This window comes from Leucopleurus acutus (genome assembly GCF_964270905.1).
Source record: "Leucopleurus acutus genome assembly, chromosome: 14".
Taxonomy (NCBI): Eukaryota; Metazoa; Chordata; class Mammalia; order Artiodactyla; family Delphinidae; genus Leucopleurus; species Leucopleurus acutus.
Window position 1 is genome coordinate 36,697,216 of NC_139156.1, and position 13,459 is coordinate 36,710,674.

At 40.5% G+C, this 13,459-nt stretch overlaps 2 protein-coding genes across 2 annotated transcripts in view; one reads left to right on the forward strand and one right to left on the reverse strand.

The window, feature by feature from the left end:
* Positions 1 to 337: 337 nt before the first annotated feature.
* On the reverse strand, positions 338 to 12,088 carry IFIT5 (interferon induced protein with tetratricopeptide repeats 5). The gene is made up of 2 exons (XM_082854139.1): positions 12,020 to 12,088; positions 338 to 4,378 (listed from the first exon to the last, which is right to left on the reverse strand). The coding sequence occupies exons 1-2, from the start codon at positions 12,022 to 12,024 to the stop codon at positions 2,935 to 2,937; spliced, it is 1,449 nt and encodes a 482-aa protein (XP_082710265.1). The 5' UTR covers positions 12,025 to 12,088; the 3' UTR covers positions 338 to 2,934.
* Positions 12,089 to 12,228: 140 nt separating this feature from the next.
* LIPA (lipase A, lysosomal acid type) overlaps positions 12,229 to 13,459 on the forward strand; it is a 101,741-nt gene continuing 100,510 nt past the window's right edge. The window contains exon 1 of the mRNA XM_082854142.1: positions 12,229 to 12,327. The gene's annotated coding sequence lies outside the window, so the exon portion shown is untranslated. The remainder of the gene's footprint in view (positions 12,328 to 13,459) is intronic.

The following is a 13,459-nucleotide window of genomic DNA, read 5'->3' on the forward strand; positions in this document are numbered from 1 at the left end:
CAGGGCAATTGTCTTCAATTACTTTAAGATATGTGTAGTAGACATTTGGTTTTTGGCAACTCAGTGTCACGACTTCACATAACAGCCATATGTATTTGGTGATTCATTTGTTCCTTCAAATTTATCTGAAATTAGTGCTGCCCCTGGACTATTAAATTACATCATTCATTATATTTTCATTTTTGCTTAGGTCAGTTTAGCTGAGTTTTTTGATTTGCAATTAAGAGTTTTAACTAATACAAAATGTCATCTCTAAAAAGCATTAGATCTTTGAAGTCCCTAAGGACAGACCAAAATGTGTAAACTACACGCTAGAAGTCTTCAGTTAAATGGCAGAAACAAATTTTATTTTTTTAATAAATTTATTTTTGGCTGCATTGGGTCTTCGTCGCTGCGCGCGGGCTTTTTCTGGTTGTGGCGAGCGGGGGCTACTCTTCGCTGTGGTACGCAGGTTTCTCATTGCGGTGGCTTCTCTTGTTGCAGAGCTCAGGCTCTAGGCGTGCGGGATTCCGTAGTTGTGGCTCACGGGCTCTGGAGTACAGGCTCAGTAGTCGTGGCGCACAGGCTTAGTTGCTCCGCGGCATGTGGGATCTTTCTGGACCAGGGATCTAACCCGTGTCCCCTGCATTGGCAGGTGGATTCTTAACCACTGCACCACTAGGGAAGTCCCAAATTTCTAAGAATAAGGACTATCTGAAGACAAAAATTATCGTTTAGGAAGATAATTCAACCTTCAAATTTTGATGGTTAATTAATAAAGGTGAATTTTGAGGTCTTTTTTAAACTGAAGAGTCTATGAAAGTATCTCTAAATAAAGTTTAGGAAGGCAAGCACAATACTGACAAAATTTAAAGTTATTATAAATATTAATTTTAGTTCAACTTATATAGTTGTATTATTCATATGCTGATTTTATACTTTCTTAGTGTTATGCTTCTTATATATTTCAATATTTTAATATCTAGTGGATTTTAAAATCACTTAATAGACCTTAAAGTCTAATGTTTAAATAGAGAGGCTTGTATAGTTGTATCTTTGTTTTGATATCACAACTGTAATTTTATTGCATATGAAGTCTCTACTTGGGAACATAACCTTAATCGTAACATTATTCCCAATGGGAGAAAATGACTTGCTGCAAAATAAGCTATTTGCTGCAAAACAGGACAAATGCTTCTACTGATAGGTTAGGACTTCAGTCCTGAATTACTGAAATACTTAAAGATCATTCCCTTGCCTGTTCTTAATTCTTGAATAAACAAGTGAAATCAGCGAAATAAATAAAACCAGCAGGGAGATAAGTAAAACGAACCTTAAAAAAAATTTAATTCATGAGATACACTGCAGTATTTATGTATGTTTGAATATGCTGAGAAAAAAATATCTGGAGGGATACCTATCAAATTATTAACAGTTTACCTTGGGCATGTGGAACTGGGGTAGGGCGAAGGAAGTGCTCTTTTAAATTCATATACTTTAGTATTGTTTGAAATTTTACAATGAGAGTTCACTACTTCTATAATAATCAAAACTATAATAGAAATTTAAAAAATAAAAATAGTAACAAAAAGTAAAAAACACAGTAGTTTTAGGAGGTATGGAGAATATATACAGTATATATTACAGTAGTTTTAAGAGCTACATTGAAGGTATGGAAAATTAAATCATATGGCATATTTTTCCACTAACACTGTGGTGGTAAATATAACTGTGTAGTCTATAATCAAGGAAACAACATTAAAGAAGCCACTCTGAGCAACATCCCGATTTAAAAAGTCCTCTGGGGTAAAAGCCCTTAAGCAGTGACCCTTCAAAGTGGATATTAAAACTGAAAACAGGGCTTAACTATTCCTAGAGGATCTACAGGAAAACATGTCAATCTGAAAACTTCAGACAAAAGGAAAAGCTTCATAGAAGTAACTTTGGAATACTAAAACAGTTAACCAAAGGCCAGAAATTGTGTGGATGAGAATTCCAACCAGTCCAGACCCAAAACTAAATCACTGAAATCTTGGTAATCTGGGGATGTAGGTTAGGGGCATCTACTTTACCCATTTGTTTATCATTTCTCCCAACTTCTCAATTGGTCCGCTTTTTATCTCAATGATTTTAACCTAAAAATACTGCAATTTTAATTGGAAGGAATAAAATTAATTCCATCTAGATTAACTTTAGGTTTATTCTTCTAGTTAAAAGAACTAGAAAAATTTGAAACTAATGATTTTCCATTATCCATTTTTTTCCTCATCACTATTTCTAGCTACTTAATGAATATTTTGGGAGGTAATACTTTGGATTTCTCATGGGTCCCTGAAGTTCTGTATATGGGGAAATCTTTTTTCTCATGTTCTAGTGTTTTCTCCTTTTATTGAAGTCATCAGGGATGACAAACTTCTATTATAAACTTTTTTCTTCCAACAAAGAGGATTCGTTAGGTAACTATCATGTTGATGGTTAAATATCCTCAAAGTTGGAACATCTGTAACTAGAGGTTTCCGTCTTTTGCAAGCTACATAGTTAAGTGCTTAACTAATATAATTTTGCACTCCTTAAAAGACTGTTCCTGACGTAGGTGTCAAAGGCATGTGTAGGATTATACTCGCAGCATAAGGAAGTGATATGGAAAACTTCACAAAATCTAATCAGAAAATTATTATAAATAGCAGAGATAAAGGATATAAAGTCATAATGACCATACTTTATAAAGTTACAACAGCTGGAATTTTGCTGTTTCTCAATGGATTACTGTATTTTAATTAAAAAAAAAGATTCATCATAACTAAATATATAAAGTATTTAGCATGATGCCAGATACAAAATAACAATTCAATAAAACTTAGCTCTATAATGAACAATGGATTAAAACAATAAAGAAAAATATAAGAAACCAAAATGGAGGAAAAAAGCTTAGAACTAATTTCCTGGAGTATGTATTTAAATGGAAAGTCGAAGCTCACAGAGAGCAGTAAGAAATTCTGCATTTTCTGGATCTATCTTTTGGGCCCTTTCATAGTACTCAGCAGCTTGCCTCTTTTCTCCCTCCAGCTTGTAAACAAACCCTAGGGCACTTAAACTCTGCACATCTGAATCATTGTGACCAAGTCTCTTGGAAGCCAATTTCTTTAGAGCACTTGTCAGTTTAGTACGCAGAGATGACCTGTCTTTGACCTTTAAGGCTTCTAAATAATGGTGGATGGCAGTATTTTCTGATTTACAGTGAAATTCCTGAAAGCGGCCATAGTGGTAGTGGATCTGATGTTTGTGGTCATCAGTTATGTTCTCCAGACGAAGAGCTTTCTGAAAAATGTCTTCAGCGTTGCCATACTGGCCTCCCTCAGCATACATGTTGGCCAGGTCCGTGTAGGCAAATGCAAACATAGAATCTCGCTCCACAGCTTCTTTGAAATGAAATATAGCTGATGTAATCAGCTCATCAACTTTCAGTTTATCCTTTCCTTTAGGTCTGTTGCGAGTGGCCTTCTTGATTTGGATCATTTGTGCCCTATAGCAAAGTCCCATTTGGTGATGCAGGAAAGAAGAGGTTGGTGTTGCCTCTAAGGCCTTTTTCAAAAGTTCAAGAGCTTTGTCCCAGGAATTTTTTCTCCTATAGAATTTGGCTGCATAACGAAGAACGTAAGGTTGGGATGATATTTGGTCCAGGATTTCTTCAATATACTTTTCCCCTTCGGCTTCTGCATGTACATCTTGAAGCTTCAGCGCCAGAAAAACCTTAATATAGGAATTATCTGGGTTCAGGGTAACAGCTTTCCGCAGGGGGCCCAGAGAAAAGCTCTTTATAGACCCTTCTCTGTCAGAATCATCCAGGCGATACACTGTGATGGCATAGCCGATGTTAAATTCTGGATTGTCGGGTTCTGCTTCCAGAGCCTTCTCAAAAGCTGCTTTAGCCTTTTGGTAATACTTTCCTCCAAATTTCAAGAGTGCCCACCCTTTCTCACAGTCAATCTCTGGACGCTCCAACTTGTAGTCAGAAGGACTGGACAATTTCTTGCAGACGTTCCCTACCTTGTCTATATACTTCTGAGCTTCTTTAAGCTGGTCCATGTGATAATAAACCCAGGCGTAGTTTCCCCAAGTGACCAGACTTTGTACTTCTTCTTTGTCCGAGTGTTCTCGCTGTATTATTTCTTCTGCTTGTTTCAAGCACTCTAGAGCATCTTTATTTTGGCCCTTTAGGTGTTTCACATAGGCCAACAGGTTATAAAGAGTGAGTCTGGATTTTGTGGTAAGAAATTCAAGCTGTTGCCCAATTGTATCTTCTACATCAAACAGATCAATGTCTTCCTTAAGTAAGTTCCATGTGAAGTGACATTCTAACTCCAACAGAATGGCCTTCAATGAGTCCTTAGGAATTTCACTGTCAAAGATAAAATCCTTTTTAATTTTTGAAGAAATAAAGGAAATAATAAATTTTTAAAGCTTAAACAGGTTGTTAAGCAAAGAACTATATTTTATCTATTTGATCTTACAGTTAAAACACCAGGTTTCTATAACTCTATACACAGAGGAAACTAGTATAGTTATGTCCTAAAATATTTCATTAAATTCACATTATTTATTGCAAAACCAATTCTGGAGAGATGACAGCATTTTCTATGTTATAGGGTATCTATTTCCTTTTGGCAGTCACTAACCCACAAGGACCACCTATTTTTAGAGAGGGGAATTTAAAATATCGTATTTACTAGTTCTGAAAATTAATAATAATAGATATATACACAGTTAATAAACAACATAAAAATTTCTTTTCTGTATTATGAGTAGTGAAGGGAAAGAGGAGAAGGTGAGAAATAAGAAAAATAAGTACACTGAAGGAGAGAGAAGCCACATGAATATATAATTTTTGCAGAGAAATAAAGAAACAAACAAAGGAAACCCCACAGAGAAAAAAAAGACACAGAGTCAGAAAGGAACAGGAACAGGAACACCAAGAGACGGGAAGAAGTATAGGTTTGAGATATAACAAAGATGTAGAGAAAAAATGGGGAAAAAGCAAAAGGAGGGTTAGTAGGTTTTGATGTTATGTGGAATATCCTTCTGACCTTTAGGATTGTGGGCATAAATAAAGGCTACCACCTATTATTAACTTAACATGACCCTTAATGTTCACTTCACAAATATTTGTTGAACTCCCTTTGTGTGAAGCACAGTGTTCTCTCTGCAGGGCCTAGTTTCATCTCTGAAACTAGGAAGCTGAAAGGGAAAGGAAGGGACAGGAAGTATTTATTCATTACCGAAAGACTTTTATGTGCAAGATGTTCTGAATAACCCTGAGGATGTAACTGTGAATAAGACACAGCCCTGCTTATACAGAGCTTATAAGTACACTAAGTACACAGTCAATTACAACTCAGCATTCCAGTAAAGTTCCATGGAAGTGACTCAGGAAGGGCACATAGACCAGTGTTGTGGACATCTGGGGCCTTCATTTGGTGGAACATCTCCCCCTACTCTCAGTCCATGTGATCTGAGACAGGCTGTCTACACTTTCTTCCAGTCTGTAGGAAAGCACACATATTCCAGCCATTCCTTGGACCCAGTGATATATTCAGAGATAATCCAATTAAAATATAATTTTGCTGAAATGGGGCTTTGCTGGAACTCTCTTCCAAAAATTTTAAGCTTGTAGAATATAAGCTGGAGTTGCTGGTGGCCATCTTTCCAAACTCTTGGGGACAGCCTGCCTGAGAAAGAATCAAGCATAGAGGAAAGCAGGGCTTAGACAGGAATAAAGACAGACTGCTTGTGGTGCTGATTAAATACCTGGATCACCCACCCTGTCCATCCCTGGACCGCTACTTTTTTAAGGAAATAATCTCTCTTTTTGCTTAAGCCAGTTTGAACTGGGTTTCTCCTGTCTGCAACTGACAAAATCCTGATTAATAGACCTAGTTTTGCTGATGGTAGTGGCGAGGCAGTCAGGAAAGACTTTCTAAATCTACAATCGGCCACAATTAAGGGTTGAAAGAAATTTACAGAAAAAGAAAAGCTACTTAAGGCTTCTCTCAAAGAGGGAAATATTCTAATTATCGGATGAATAATGTACAGTGTGTGTGTATTTCCCTTTATGCTGTGCACAGGACTCTCCTCCTTATATGTATGTATGCATATTTGTATAAATGTTTATGGGAACTATAGTATTTCTATCAAGAAACATTTATTGGGGACTTTCCTGGTGGTCCAGTGGTTAATAATCCGCCTTCCAATGCAGGGGATGCGGGTTCGATCCCTGGTTGGGGAACTAAGATCTCACATGCCGCGGGGCAACTAAGCCCGCACGCCGCAGCTACTGAGCCCGCACCACAACCACTACTCTGGAGCCCACGCACCACAACTAGAGAGAAACCCGCACGCCGCAATAAAGAGCCCACGTGCCACAACGAAAGATCCCACATGCTGCAACGAGGATCCCGTGTGCCGCAACTAAGACCCAATGCAGCCAAATAAATGAAAAAAAGAAGGAAACATTTATTGATCACCTCATGTCATACGTGCCAGGCAATATGCTGGTTGTAGTGAATACAGTAATGAGCAAGATAGAAAAAGGCCTTTTCTTCATGGTAATTCTATTATAGGAGAGGAGGGAACAAAAGGGGTTGACAGAAAATAAACATGTAAACAAATCAACAGACAACATAATTCCAGACAGTAATAAGTGTTAAGAAAAAAAAAAATCAGAGTAATGGGATTATGTGGTGGTGGTGGTAGTGGTGGTGTACTTTAGTTATGATTGTCAAGGAATTCTTTTAGTTGGGGCTGACCTGTGCACTGCAGGATATTTAGTAGCATCCCTGGCCTTGACCCAGTAGATGTAACTAGCATTCCTCCGGTGGTGACAACCAAAACTGTCTCCAGACATCACCAAATGTCCCCTGGGGGAGCAAAAATCACCCTGGTTGAGAAGCACTGGCTTAGACCATTCTGCCCGCAGATCTTTTATGACTTCCTCCTTTTCATTGTTGAGATCTTACTTCAACTCAATTGCCCCTTTCTAATCTTAATAATCAGTAGGGGAGCAGATAAACCAAGAAATCTGGTGTCATGAAAGCCTAAGGAAGAAAATGTTGATTTCGAAAAAAGAGAGAGAAATGTTTAATGTGCACAATGATCCTAAGAGGTTGAGAAAATGAGGACAGAGATCACTGTTTGGGGAGGAGTAAAGTTGTGGGGGAACTTGTTTTAACAGAACGGTAGGGATGAAAATATTACTGGAGTGGGTTGAGGGGATAATGGGAAGAGGAGAAGAAGTGGATATGGGGAATATAGGTCACTCCTTCAAGGAATTTTACTATGAAGGGAGTAGAGAAACAGAGGCAAATCTGAGGAAACTGTCAAAAATTTTTTCATATTTTTAATGACTTAATGATATGTCAAAGGGAAATGATCCAGTATTAAGGGAGAAAATGATTCTTGTGGGAGAGATGGGGATAATTGTGAGAAGGACGGAATATGAAGCAGAGTGAAACTATACACTGTTAATACTACTCAAATCTTTATCTCCAGCCCCAAACTCCTAACCATGGTTACTATGCCCTTTACCATCTGGCCCATGTCTACTTCTCTAACCTCATTTTGTACCACTTTCCTCATGCTCACTGCACTCCAGTCATACAAGCCTTTACAAAATTTTATTGTTTATTATTTCTTATGCCAAGTATGCACCTACGTCAGGGCATTTGTACCTGCTTTTTATTCCCTCACTCTGTGAATTCTTCCTAAGAGAGTACTAGGGTTTAATTATTCTCATAATTCTGGGCTTGGCTCAAATCTCAGCTCTTGAAAGAAGGCTACCCCTGACCACTTTAGCTCAAGCTGCATCTCCACCTTGCCTGCCATCCTACAGTCTTGTCTATCACATTTTCCTATTCTTCACAGCACCTTTATCAATATTTTCTGGGAGTTGGGAAGGAAGAGAAGAGTGCTTTGAATCAAATATGAGATTGAGGTTTTAAAATGAATTGGGCTGAGTCTTCAGGAACTGGAAAGAGGCTGTCCTAATAGCCAAAAGTGGCAGAAGAGTCAGAGAACTGGACTAAGTACACAATTAGCAGTAGTGACTAGAAAAATAAAACCACTTCATATTTATAATCTAATCATATACTTCATGACATGTTTTCTAATTTTATAAATACTAAATTTAAACATTAATAGCTAACTTAGTATTATATTTAGTAGACATTTACATTCACTTATAATTACTAATTTTAATTTTATAAATTTTTCATATTTATTCTCTTGTGTGGTCTGTATATACATATAAACACATATATACAGGTCCCACATTTTAGTGATTGCAGGTTCTAGACCAGAGCTTTCTAACAGAACTTCCTGCCACGATGGGAATGTTCTTATCTGTGCTGCACAATGTGATAGACACTAGCCACACGTGACCACTGATCACATGCAATGTGGCTAGGATGACCAATGAACTGCTTTTTATATTTTATTTACTTTTAATTAATTTGAATAGTCACGTATGACTAGTGGTTACTGCATGGGACAGGACAGTTGAAGACACTGGGCCTATAGAGCTTAATGTATAAAAAAGCCTCAAGCCCAACAGGCTAGACCTCTACTCTAACTTGAAATTTTCCATATTTTATTCACAGTGAGGGCTAAATTAAATGGCAAACAAGGATATATATGAGAAAACAACTTTATGCATAAGACCTAGGTTCACTACAGATTCAGCTCAATAGTATAAATGTTACACTTGTACAATATATTTCTAGAATCAGATGAGAGGTCAAAAAAAACACCCCCCAAAACCATTCACTTGCCACACTGCACATGTCAGGCAGTCTGCCAAGCACTTTACACAAATTACATTTAATTTTTATAACAGTGTCTTATTATTTTCACAATTTTATGGATGAGGGCTGGGAAACAGGGTTTAAATTACATGTCCAAGGTTACACAGCTATAAAGTGTCCAAGCACAGATTCAAACCTAGTTCTGCCTGACTTAAACAAAAGGTTATGCCTTTTAACCATAATGCTATACTACCCCTTTCACATAAAAATTGGAGCTGTTTTTTTTTTTTTAAGAATAGTTTGCTTTAAAATATAGGATATGTCTAATGTGTGCAAAATTCACTTTGCCTGGGAAGGACTTAAAAGGAAACGAGATTTTAGAGCAGCTTAAAGAGCAGGTAAGAGGTTGTGTAACTGCCCATTGGAAAGGACATGTCAGACAGTTAAAGGTCTCAGGATAAGAAAACAGTGGTTTCAAATACGAGCCCTCAATCTAAAGTCATAGCATTCTGCATTGTTGGAGCTGTTTTGAGATGGAGCTGCTTCTCACTAGGACACGCTGTGGAGGGGCAGAGAGGGTGATTAATGATTCTTTCAAATAACAAAAGAGCTGGGTGGAAATGTATTAAAAATGATCTGAAGGAAGGACAAAAATCTTAGTTATCAAAGATATAATTATCATCATTATTCATGTAAGGGAATTAAAATACCTTTTTTTCCATAATCCAAAGATATGCTGATGATCTTCCAAGGTATTTCTTCTATCTCTGATCTCTCCCCTGAATTCCAGACTTATCTAACTTTTAGTTTACACCTTCAATTAGAAGTTCAGTTGGCATCTCAAGTAAATATAGAAATTATAGAAATCTGGGTTCCTTGAGCCTGTTCCTCCCTTGGTTTTCCCTTGTTCGGTACCTCTTAGTTCCACAGGCCAAATAACCTAGGAGTCATCTTTGATTCCTATTCTTCAATAGGAAGTCCTGTTAATTCTATCACCCAAATACATCTCAAATCCATCCACTTTTTTCCATTTCCACTGCTAGTCTAGGAAAATAGGAAAGACTATTACCTTTCCTCTGAGCTGTGGCAAAAATCTGGTATCTGTTTCCACTCTTGGTCCCCATACAGTATTAGTAAACTTTTGAAAATGTAAACCAGATTACGTCAGTCTTCTGGTTTAAAATCTCCCAATAGCTTCCCAACACCCTTAGATTTTAATCTAGCCTTTGCCATGTCTTACAAGTCCCTAAAGGAGCTGGACTTGTCTACCCACCCAACCTTGTCTTCTCCTACTCTCCTCCTCGTTAACTGTGTTTTAGACATACTGACCTTCTTCCTATCTTGAACATATCAAGTTCAAGGCCTTTTACACCTGTTGTTTTTACTCTACTTAAAAAGCTCTGCTCCTAAATCTTTGTATGACTAGCTCCTTCCTTTAACTCAGCTCAAATATTCCTTACCCAAGAGGCCGCCTGTGGTAGAGCTATCTAAAATCACCCCCTCCATTCTAGGTCACTCGCTTAGCACTATTTTATTTTCCTTATAGCTCTTATCACTTTCTGAATTATGTTGATTATTTACTCATTCATTCTTGGTTGTCTATTTCCCCCATTTAAATGAGAATAAGGACCTTACTCCAGTTTTATGTTTTTCACCTCTGTGTCCCCAGCATCTGTGATTGCAGGCATATAAGAGAAACTCAATAATAAATATTTGTTGAGTGAATGCAGTTATATACTGGTAGCTTCTGGCATTTCCAGCCCAGAGGCATGAGCCTAGCATTAAAAAAAAAAAAGCACCTGAATTTCAGATGAGGGAATTCCTGCTAGCTCTTCCCATCTTGCTAATGGCTCCAAACTTTCTGCCACTTCAGTCTCCCCTATCCAACATGGGCTTACCAGCCCTCTGCCCAACCACAGAGTAAAATGAACATCTGCCTCTGCACAAGGACGATGAGGACGGAGGGCTGCCCCAGGCATTATGATGTGGCTGTGAGATCTCCAAGGGACATTCAGTTAGCCGTGTAAGTGCTTTGCCCACACTCTGGAATTTATGCACAACTGGACACTTATGACAAGTTTTACTTTTTCAACTATGTCTACTTAATTTTTAAACTTTGTCTCTGGGGAGCTGGCAGAGAGAGGCTATTGTGGCTCAAGAGGCAACATCTATCTTCAGGTAATTTTGTGTGTGTGTGTGGGGGGGGGTGTTTTTTGTTTTTGTTTTTTGCCAGGAAGGAGTAGTCTTTCATTTTTCTTGGGAGACAGTTAGTGCCCAATGGGGTCCACCCCTCTTCCACACCAACCTGCATCTACACACTGTGCACCCGCCTTTCCTTCCCTATTTCTTCAGGCTCCTTCCTGATACTTCCCACCTCCCTCCCTTCTTACAAATGGTAGAAGTGAGGCATTTATTAAATATTTTTAGTCAACATTTGCAAATATTATGTGCCCCCTTCTACAGTCCTAAGAGATGGATGCTATCAATTTCTACAGGTAAGAAACAGACCCACCGAACTGAAGAAACTTTGCTTTGGGTCACCCAACTCGTAGGTGGTCAAAGTCAGGATTTAGAACAAAGGGCTCTACGGGCTTCAGGGGCCCAAGGTCGGAATCTCCCACTCCTCAGCTTCCCGATGGAGAGCGTTAACTACCCACGTGCAGGGCAGGGGACCGGATTACATGGGTCAGCCTAGGACCACCCACCACACGCCAGTCAAGGAGACGAGAAAGAAAGCCTCATAAAACGGTGGATGGGGTGGAACTAGAGCAATCTGTCCACGGTACAAAGGAGGGGGAGAAGTCAGACCCAGGATTCAGAAGGCAAAATGGCAGGAACGGACGCGTGTGACGCCGGGCGCTGAGGCCTGCAGGGACCGGCCACGCAGAAGCCGCCCGCACCGGTCCGGGGCCGGCGACGACCAAAGCCGCAGGGAGGTGACAGGCCCGCGGGACGCGTCGCCCGGCACCCCCAGCCCCGCCGCCCCCCGGCCCGACAGTCCCGACCGCGGACGCCCGGGGCTCCAAAGAAGGGTCCGCTCGGCCACCCTCCCCAGCAGGCCCGCCTTCAGCCGTCCCGGGCCCGGACGGGGCTCCCGGGGAGCGCCGCCAACGCAGATGCCTGGCGGCCGGGCTCGGCCCCTTCAAAGGCCGCAGCGCTGCGCTGGAAATGGAATACGCGAGAAACGCGGGTGTGCCACAAAGGCCCCACGGAGTTGGGGAGAAGAAGCGGGCAGAAGCCCTCACCTCATGGTGGCTGGGCTCTGCGTCCGTCTTGGGAGGCGCCGGTCCTCTCCGCTTCTCCCCTCCGCGCTCGGCTGCAGCGCGGACTGAGCGGCCCCCTGCGTGTGCGCGCGCGCGAGCAAGATGACCGCAGCGCTAGTCCGCGCGCGCGCGGGGGCGTCCGCTTTGTTCAAGGCAGGACCCGAGCGGGAAGAGGAAACTAGAAAGTGAATCTGATCCCCGACTAGGCGGAGTCCAGCCCCGGAAAACAGAAACTTCTGGAAGAGCTAGTTGAGTGGGCCCCGGAGCCGGCTGAGGAGTCTCAGTGAGAGGTTTGCGCAGCACGGGGTCGTTCGGGGTGGGATTTACAGCTGGGCCTCGAGACTTCGGTATTGGCTCTCACCTATCTCGCTGAGGCCACTTGCCTCAAGATTAGCTTTCTTGGGGGTGGTTGTTTGTTGTTGTTGTTGTTTTAACTAAAATGACAGGAGATTGCTCAGCGTTATTTTGGTTGGGTGGAGGCGATGCTCTTTACAGCTTTCTGCATCCTAGGCTGGAACTCAAGTCTTGATTCAGCCAACAGAGGTGCAGTGCCGTGCACTTGTGCCATGATTTCCATTGGGTAAATCTAGAGAAACTTGGGGGCCAAAATGTGTATACATTCAACATTTTGGTAGCTATTGCCGAATAGCTTTGAAAAGATGTTTATACACCCCCCACCCACAATTGTATGAAAGTTCCCTTGCCTTCCATGCCCTTGCCAACCGAGCTTCCTATAATAAGGTCCCAATAAAGATGAGGTGGTATTAGGAATCTAAGCAGAAAATAGCGAACGCCAATACACTAAAAATTTTGTCCCCTTCGAATTCAATCATTCATTTCTTCAACAAGTTTTATTAAATAACTGCTAAGAGCCAGACATTGCTGAAGGCCCTGTCAATATAGCTGGGAATAAAAGAGACAAGGGGCAAGCCCTAACCCGTGCACCGTCTTCTGCATTTTGTTCCTGGTTGTGCACAGAGAGGGGAGATAATTCTCAAACTTTGAGAAAACGTGTTCATCATCGAAACGTTTCAAAGGCACCAGCTTATCACTTTTATACCATCCTAGTCACTTTGCTTTCAAATGAATGGGCCGTGATGTACAGTTTTTACTATGTGGTCACTAGTTTTAAAAGTGCTGACTTTTTCATTCAGTTTTGCTGGAAAAAGGGGCCTGTAGATAAAGTCAGTTCTTGCTTCCCCAGAATCACGGCAAACATGGCTAACAGTGTAGGTACAGAAGTGTAGTTAGTTGTGCGTTTGTGATTTTATTGCTCTCCTATTTGTTTGGAGATAATTTCTAGTGTGAGAGGTAAAGATAAAGAACATATAAAACATTTTTTGTTAGGTGGTGCTATGGAGAAAAAGCAGAGAGAAGGTTGGAGTGCAAGGTGTTTTGCTGTTATAAATACCTTGGTGAGGG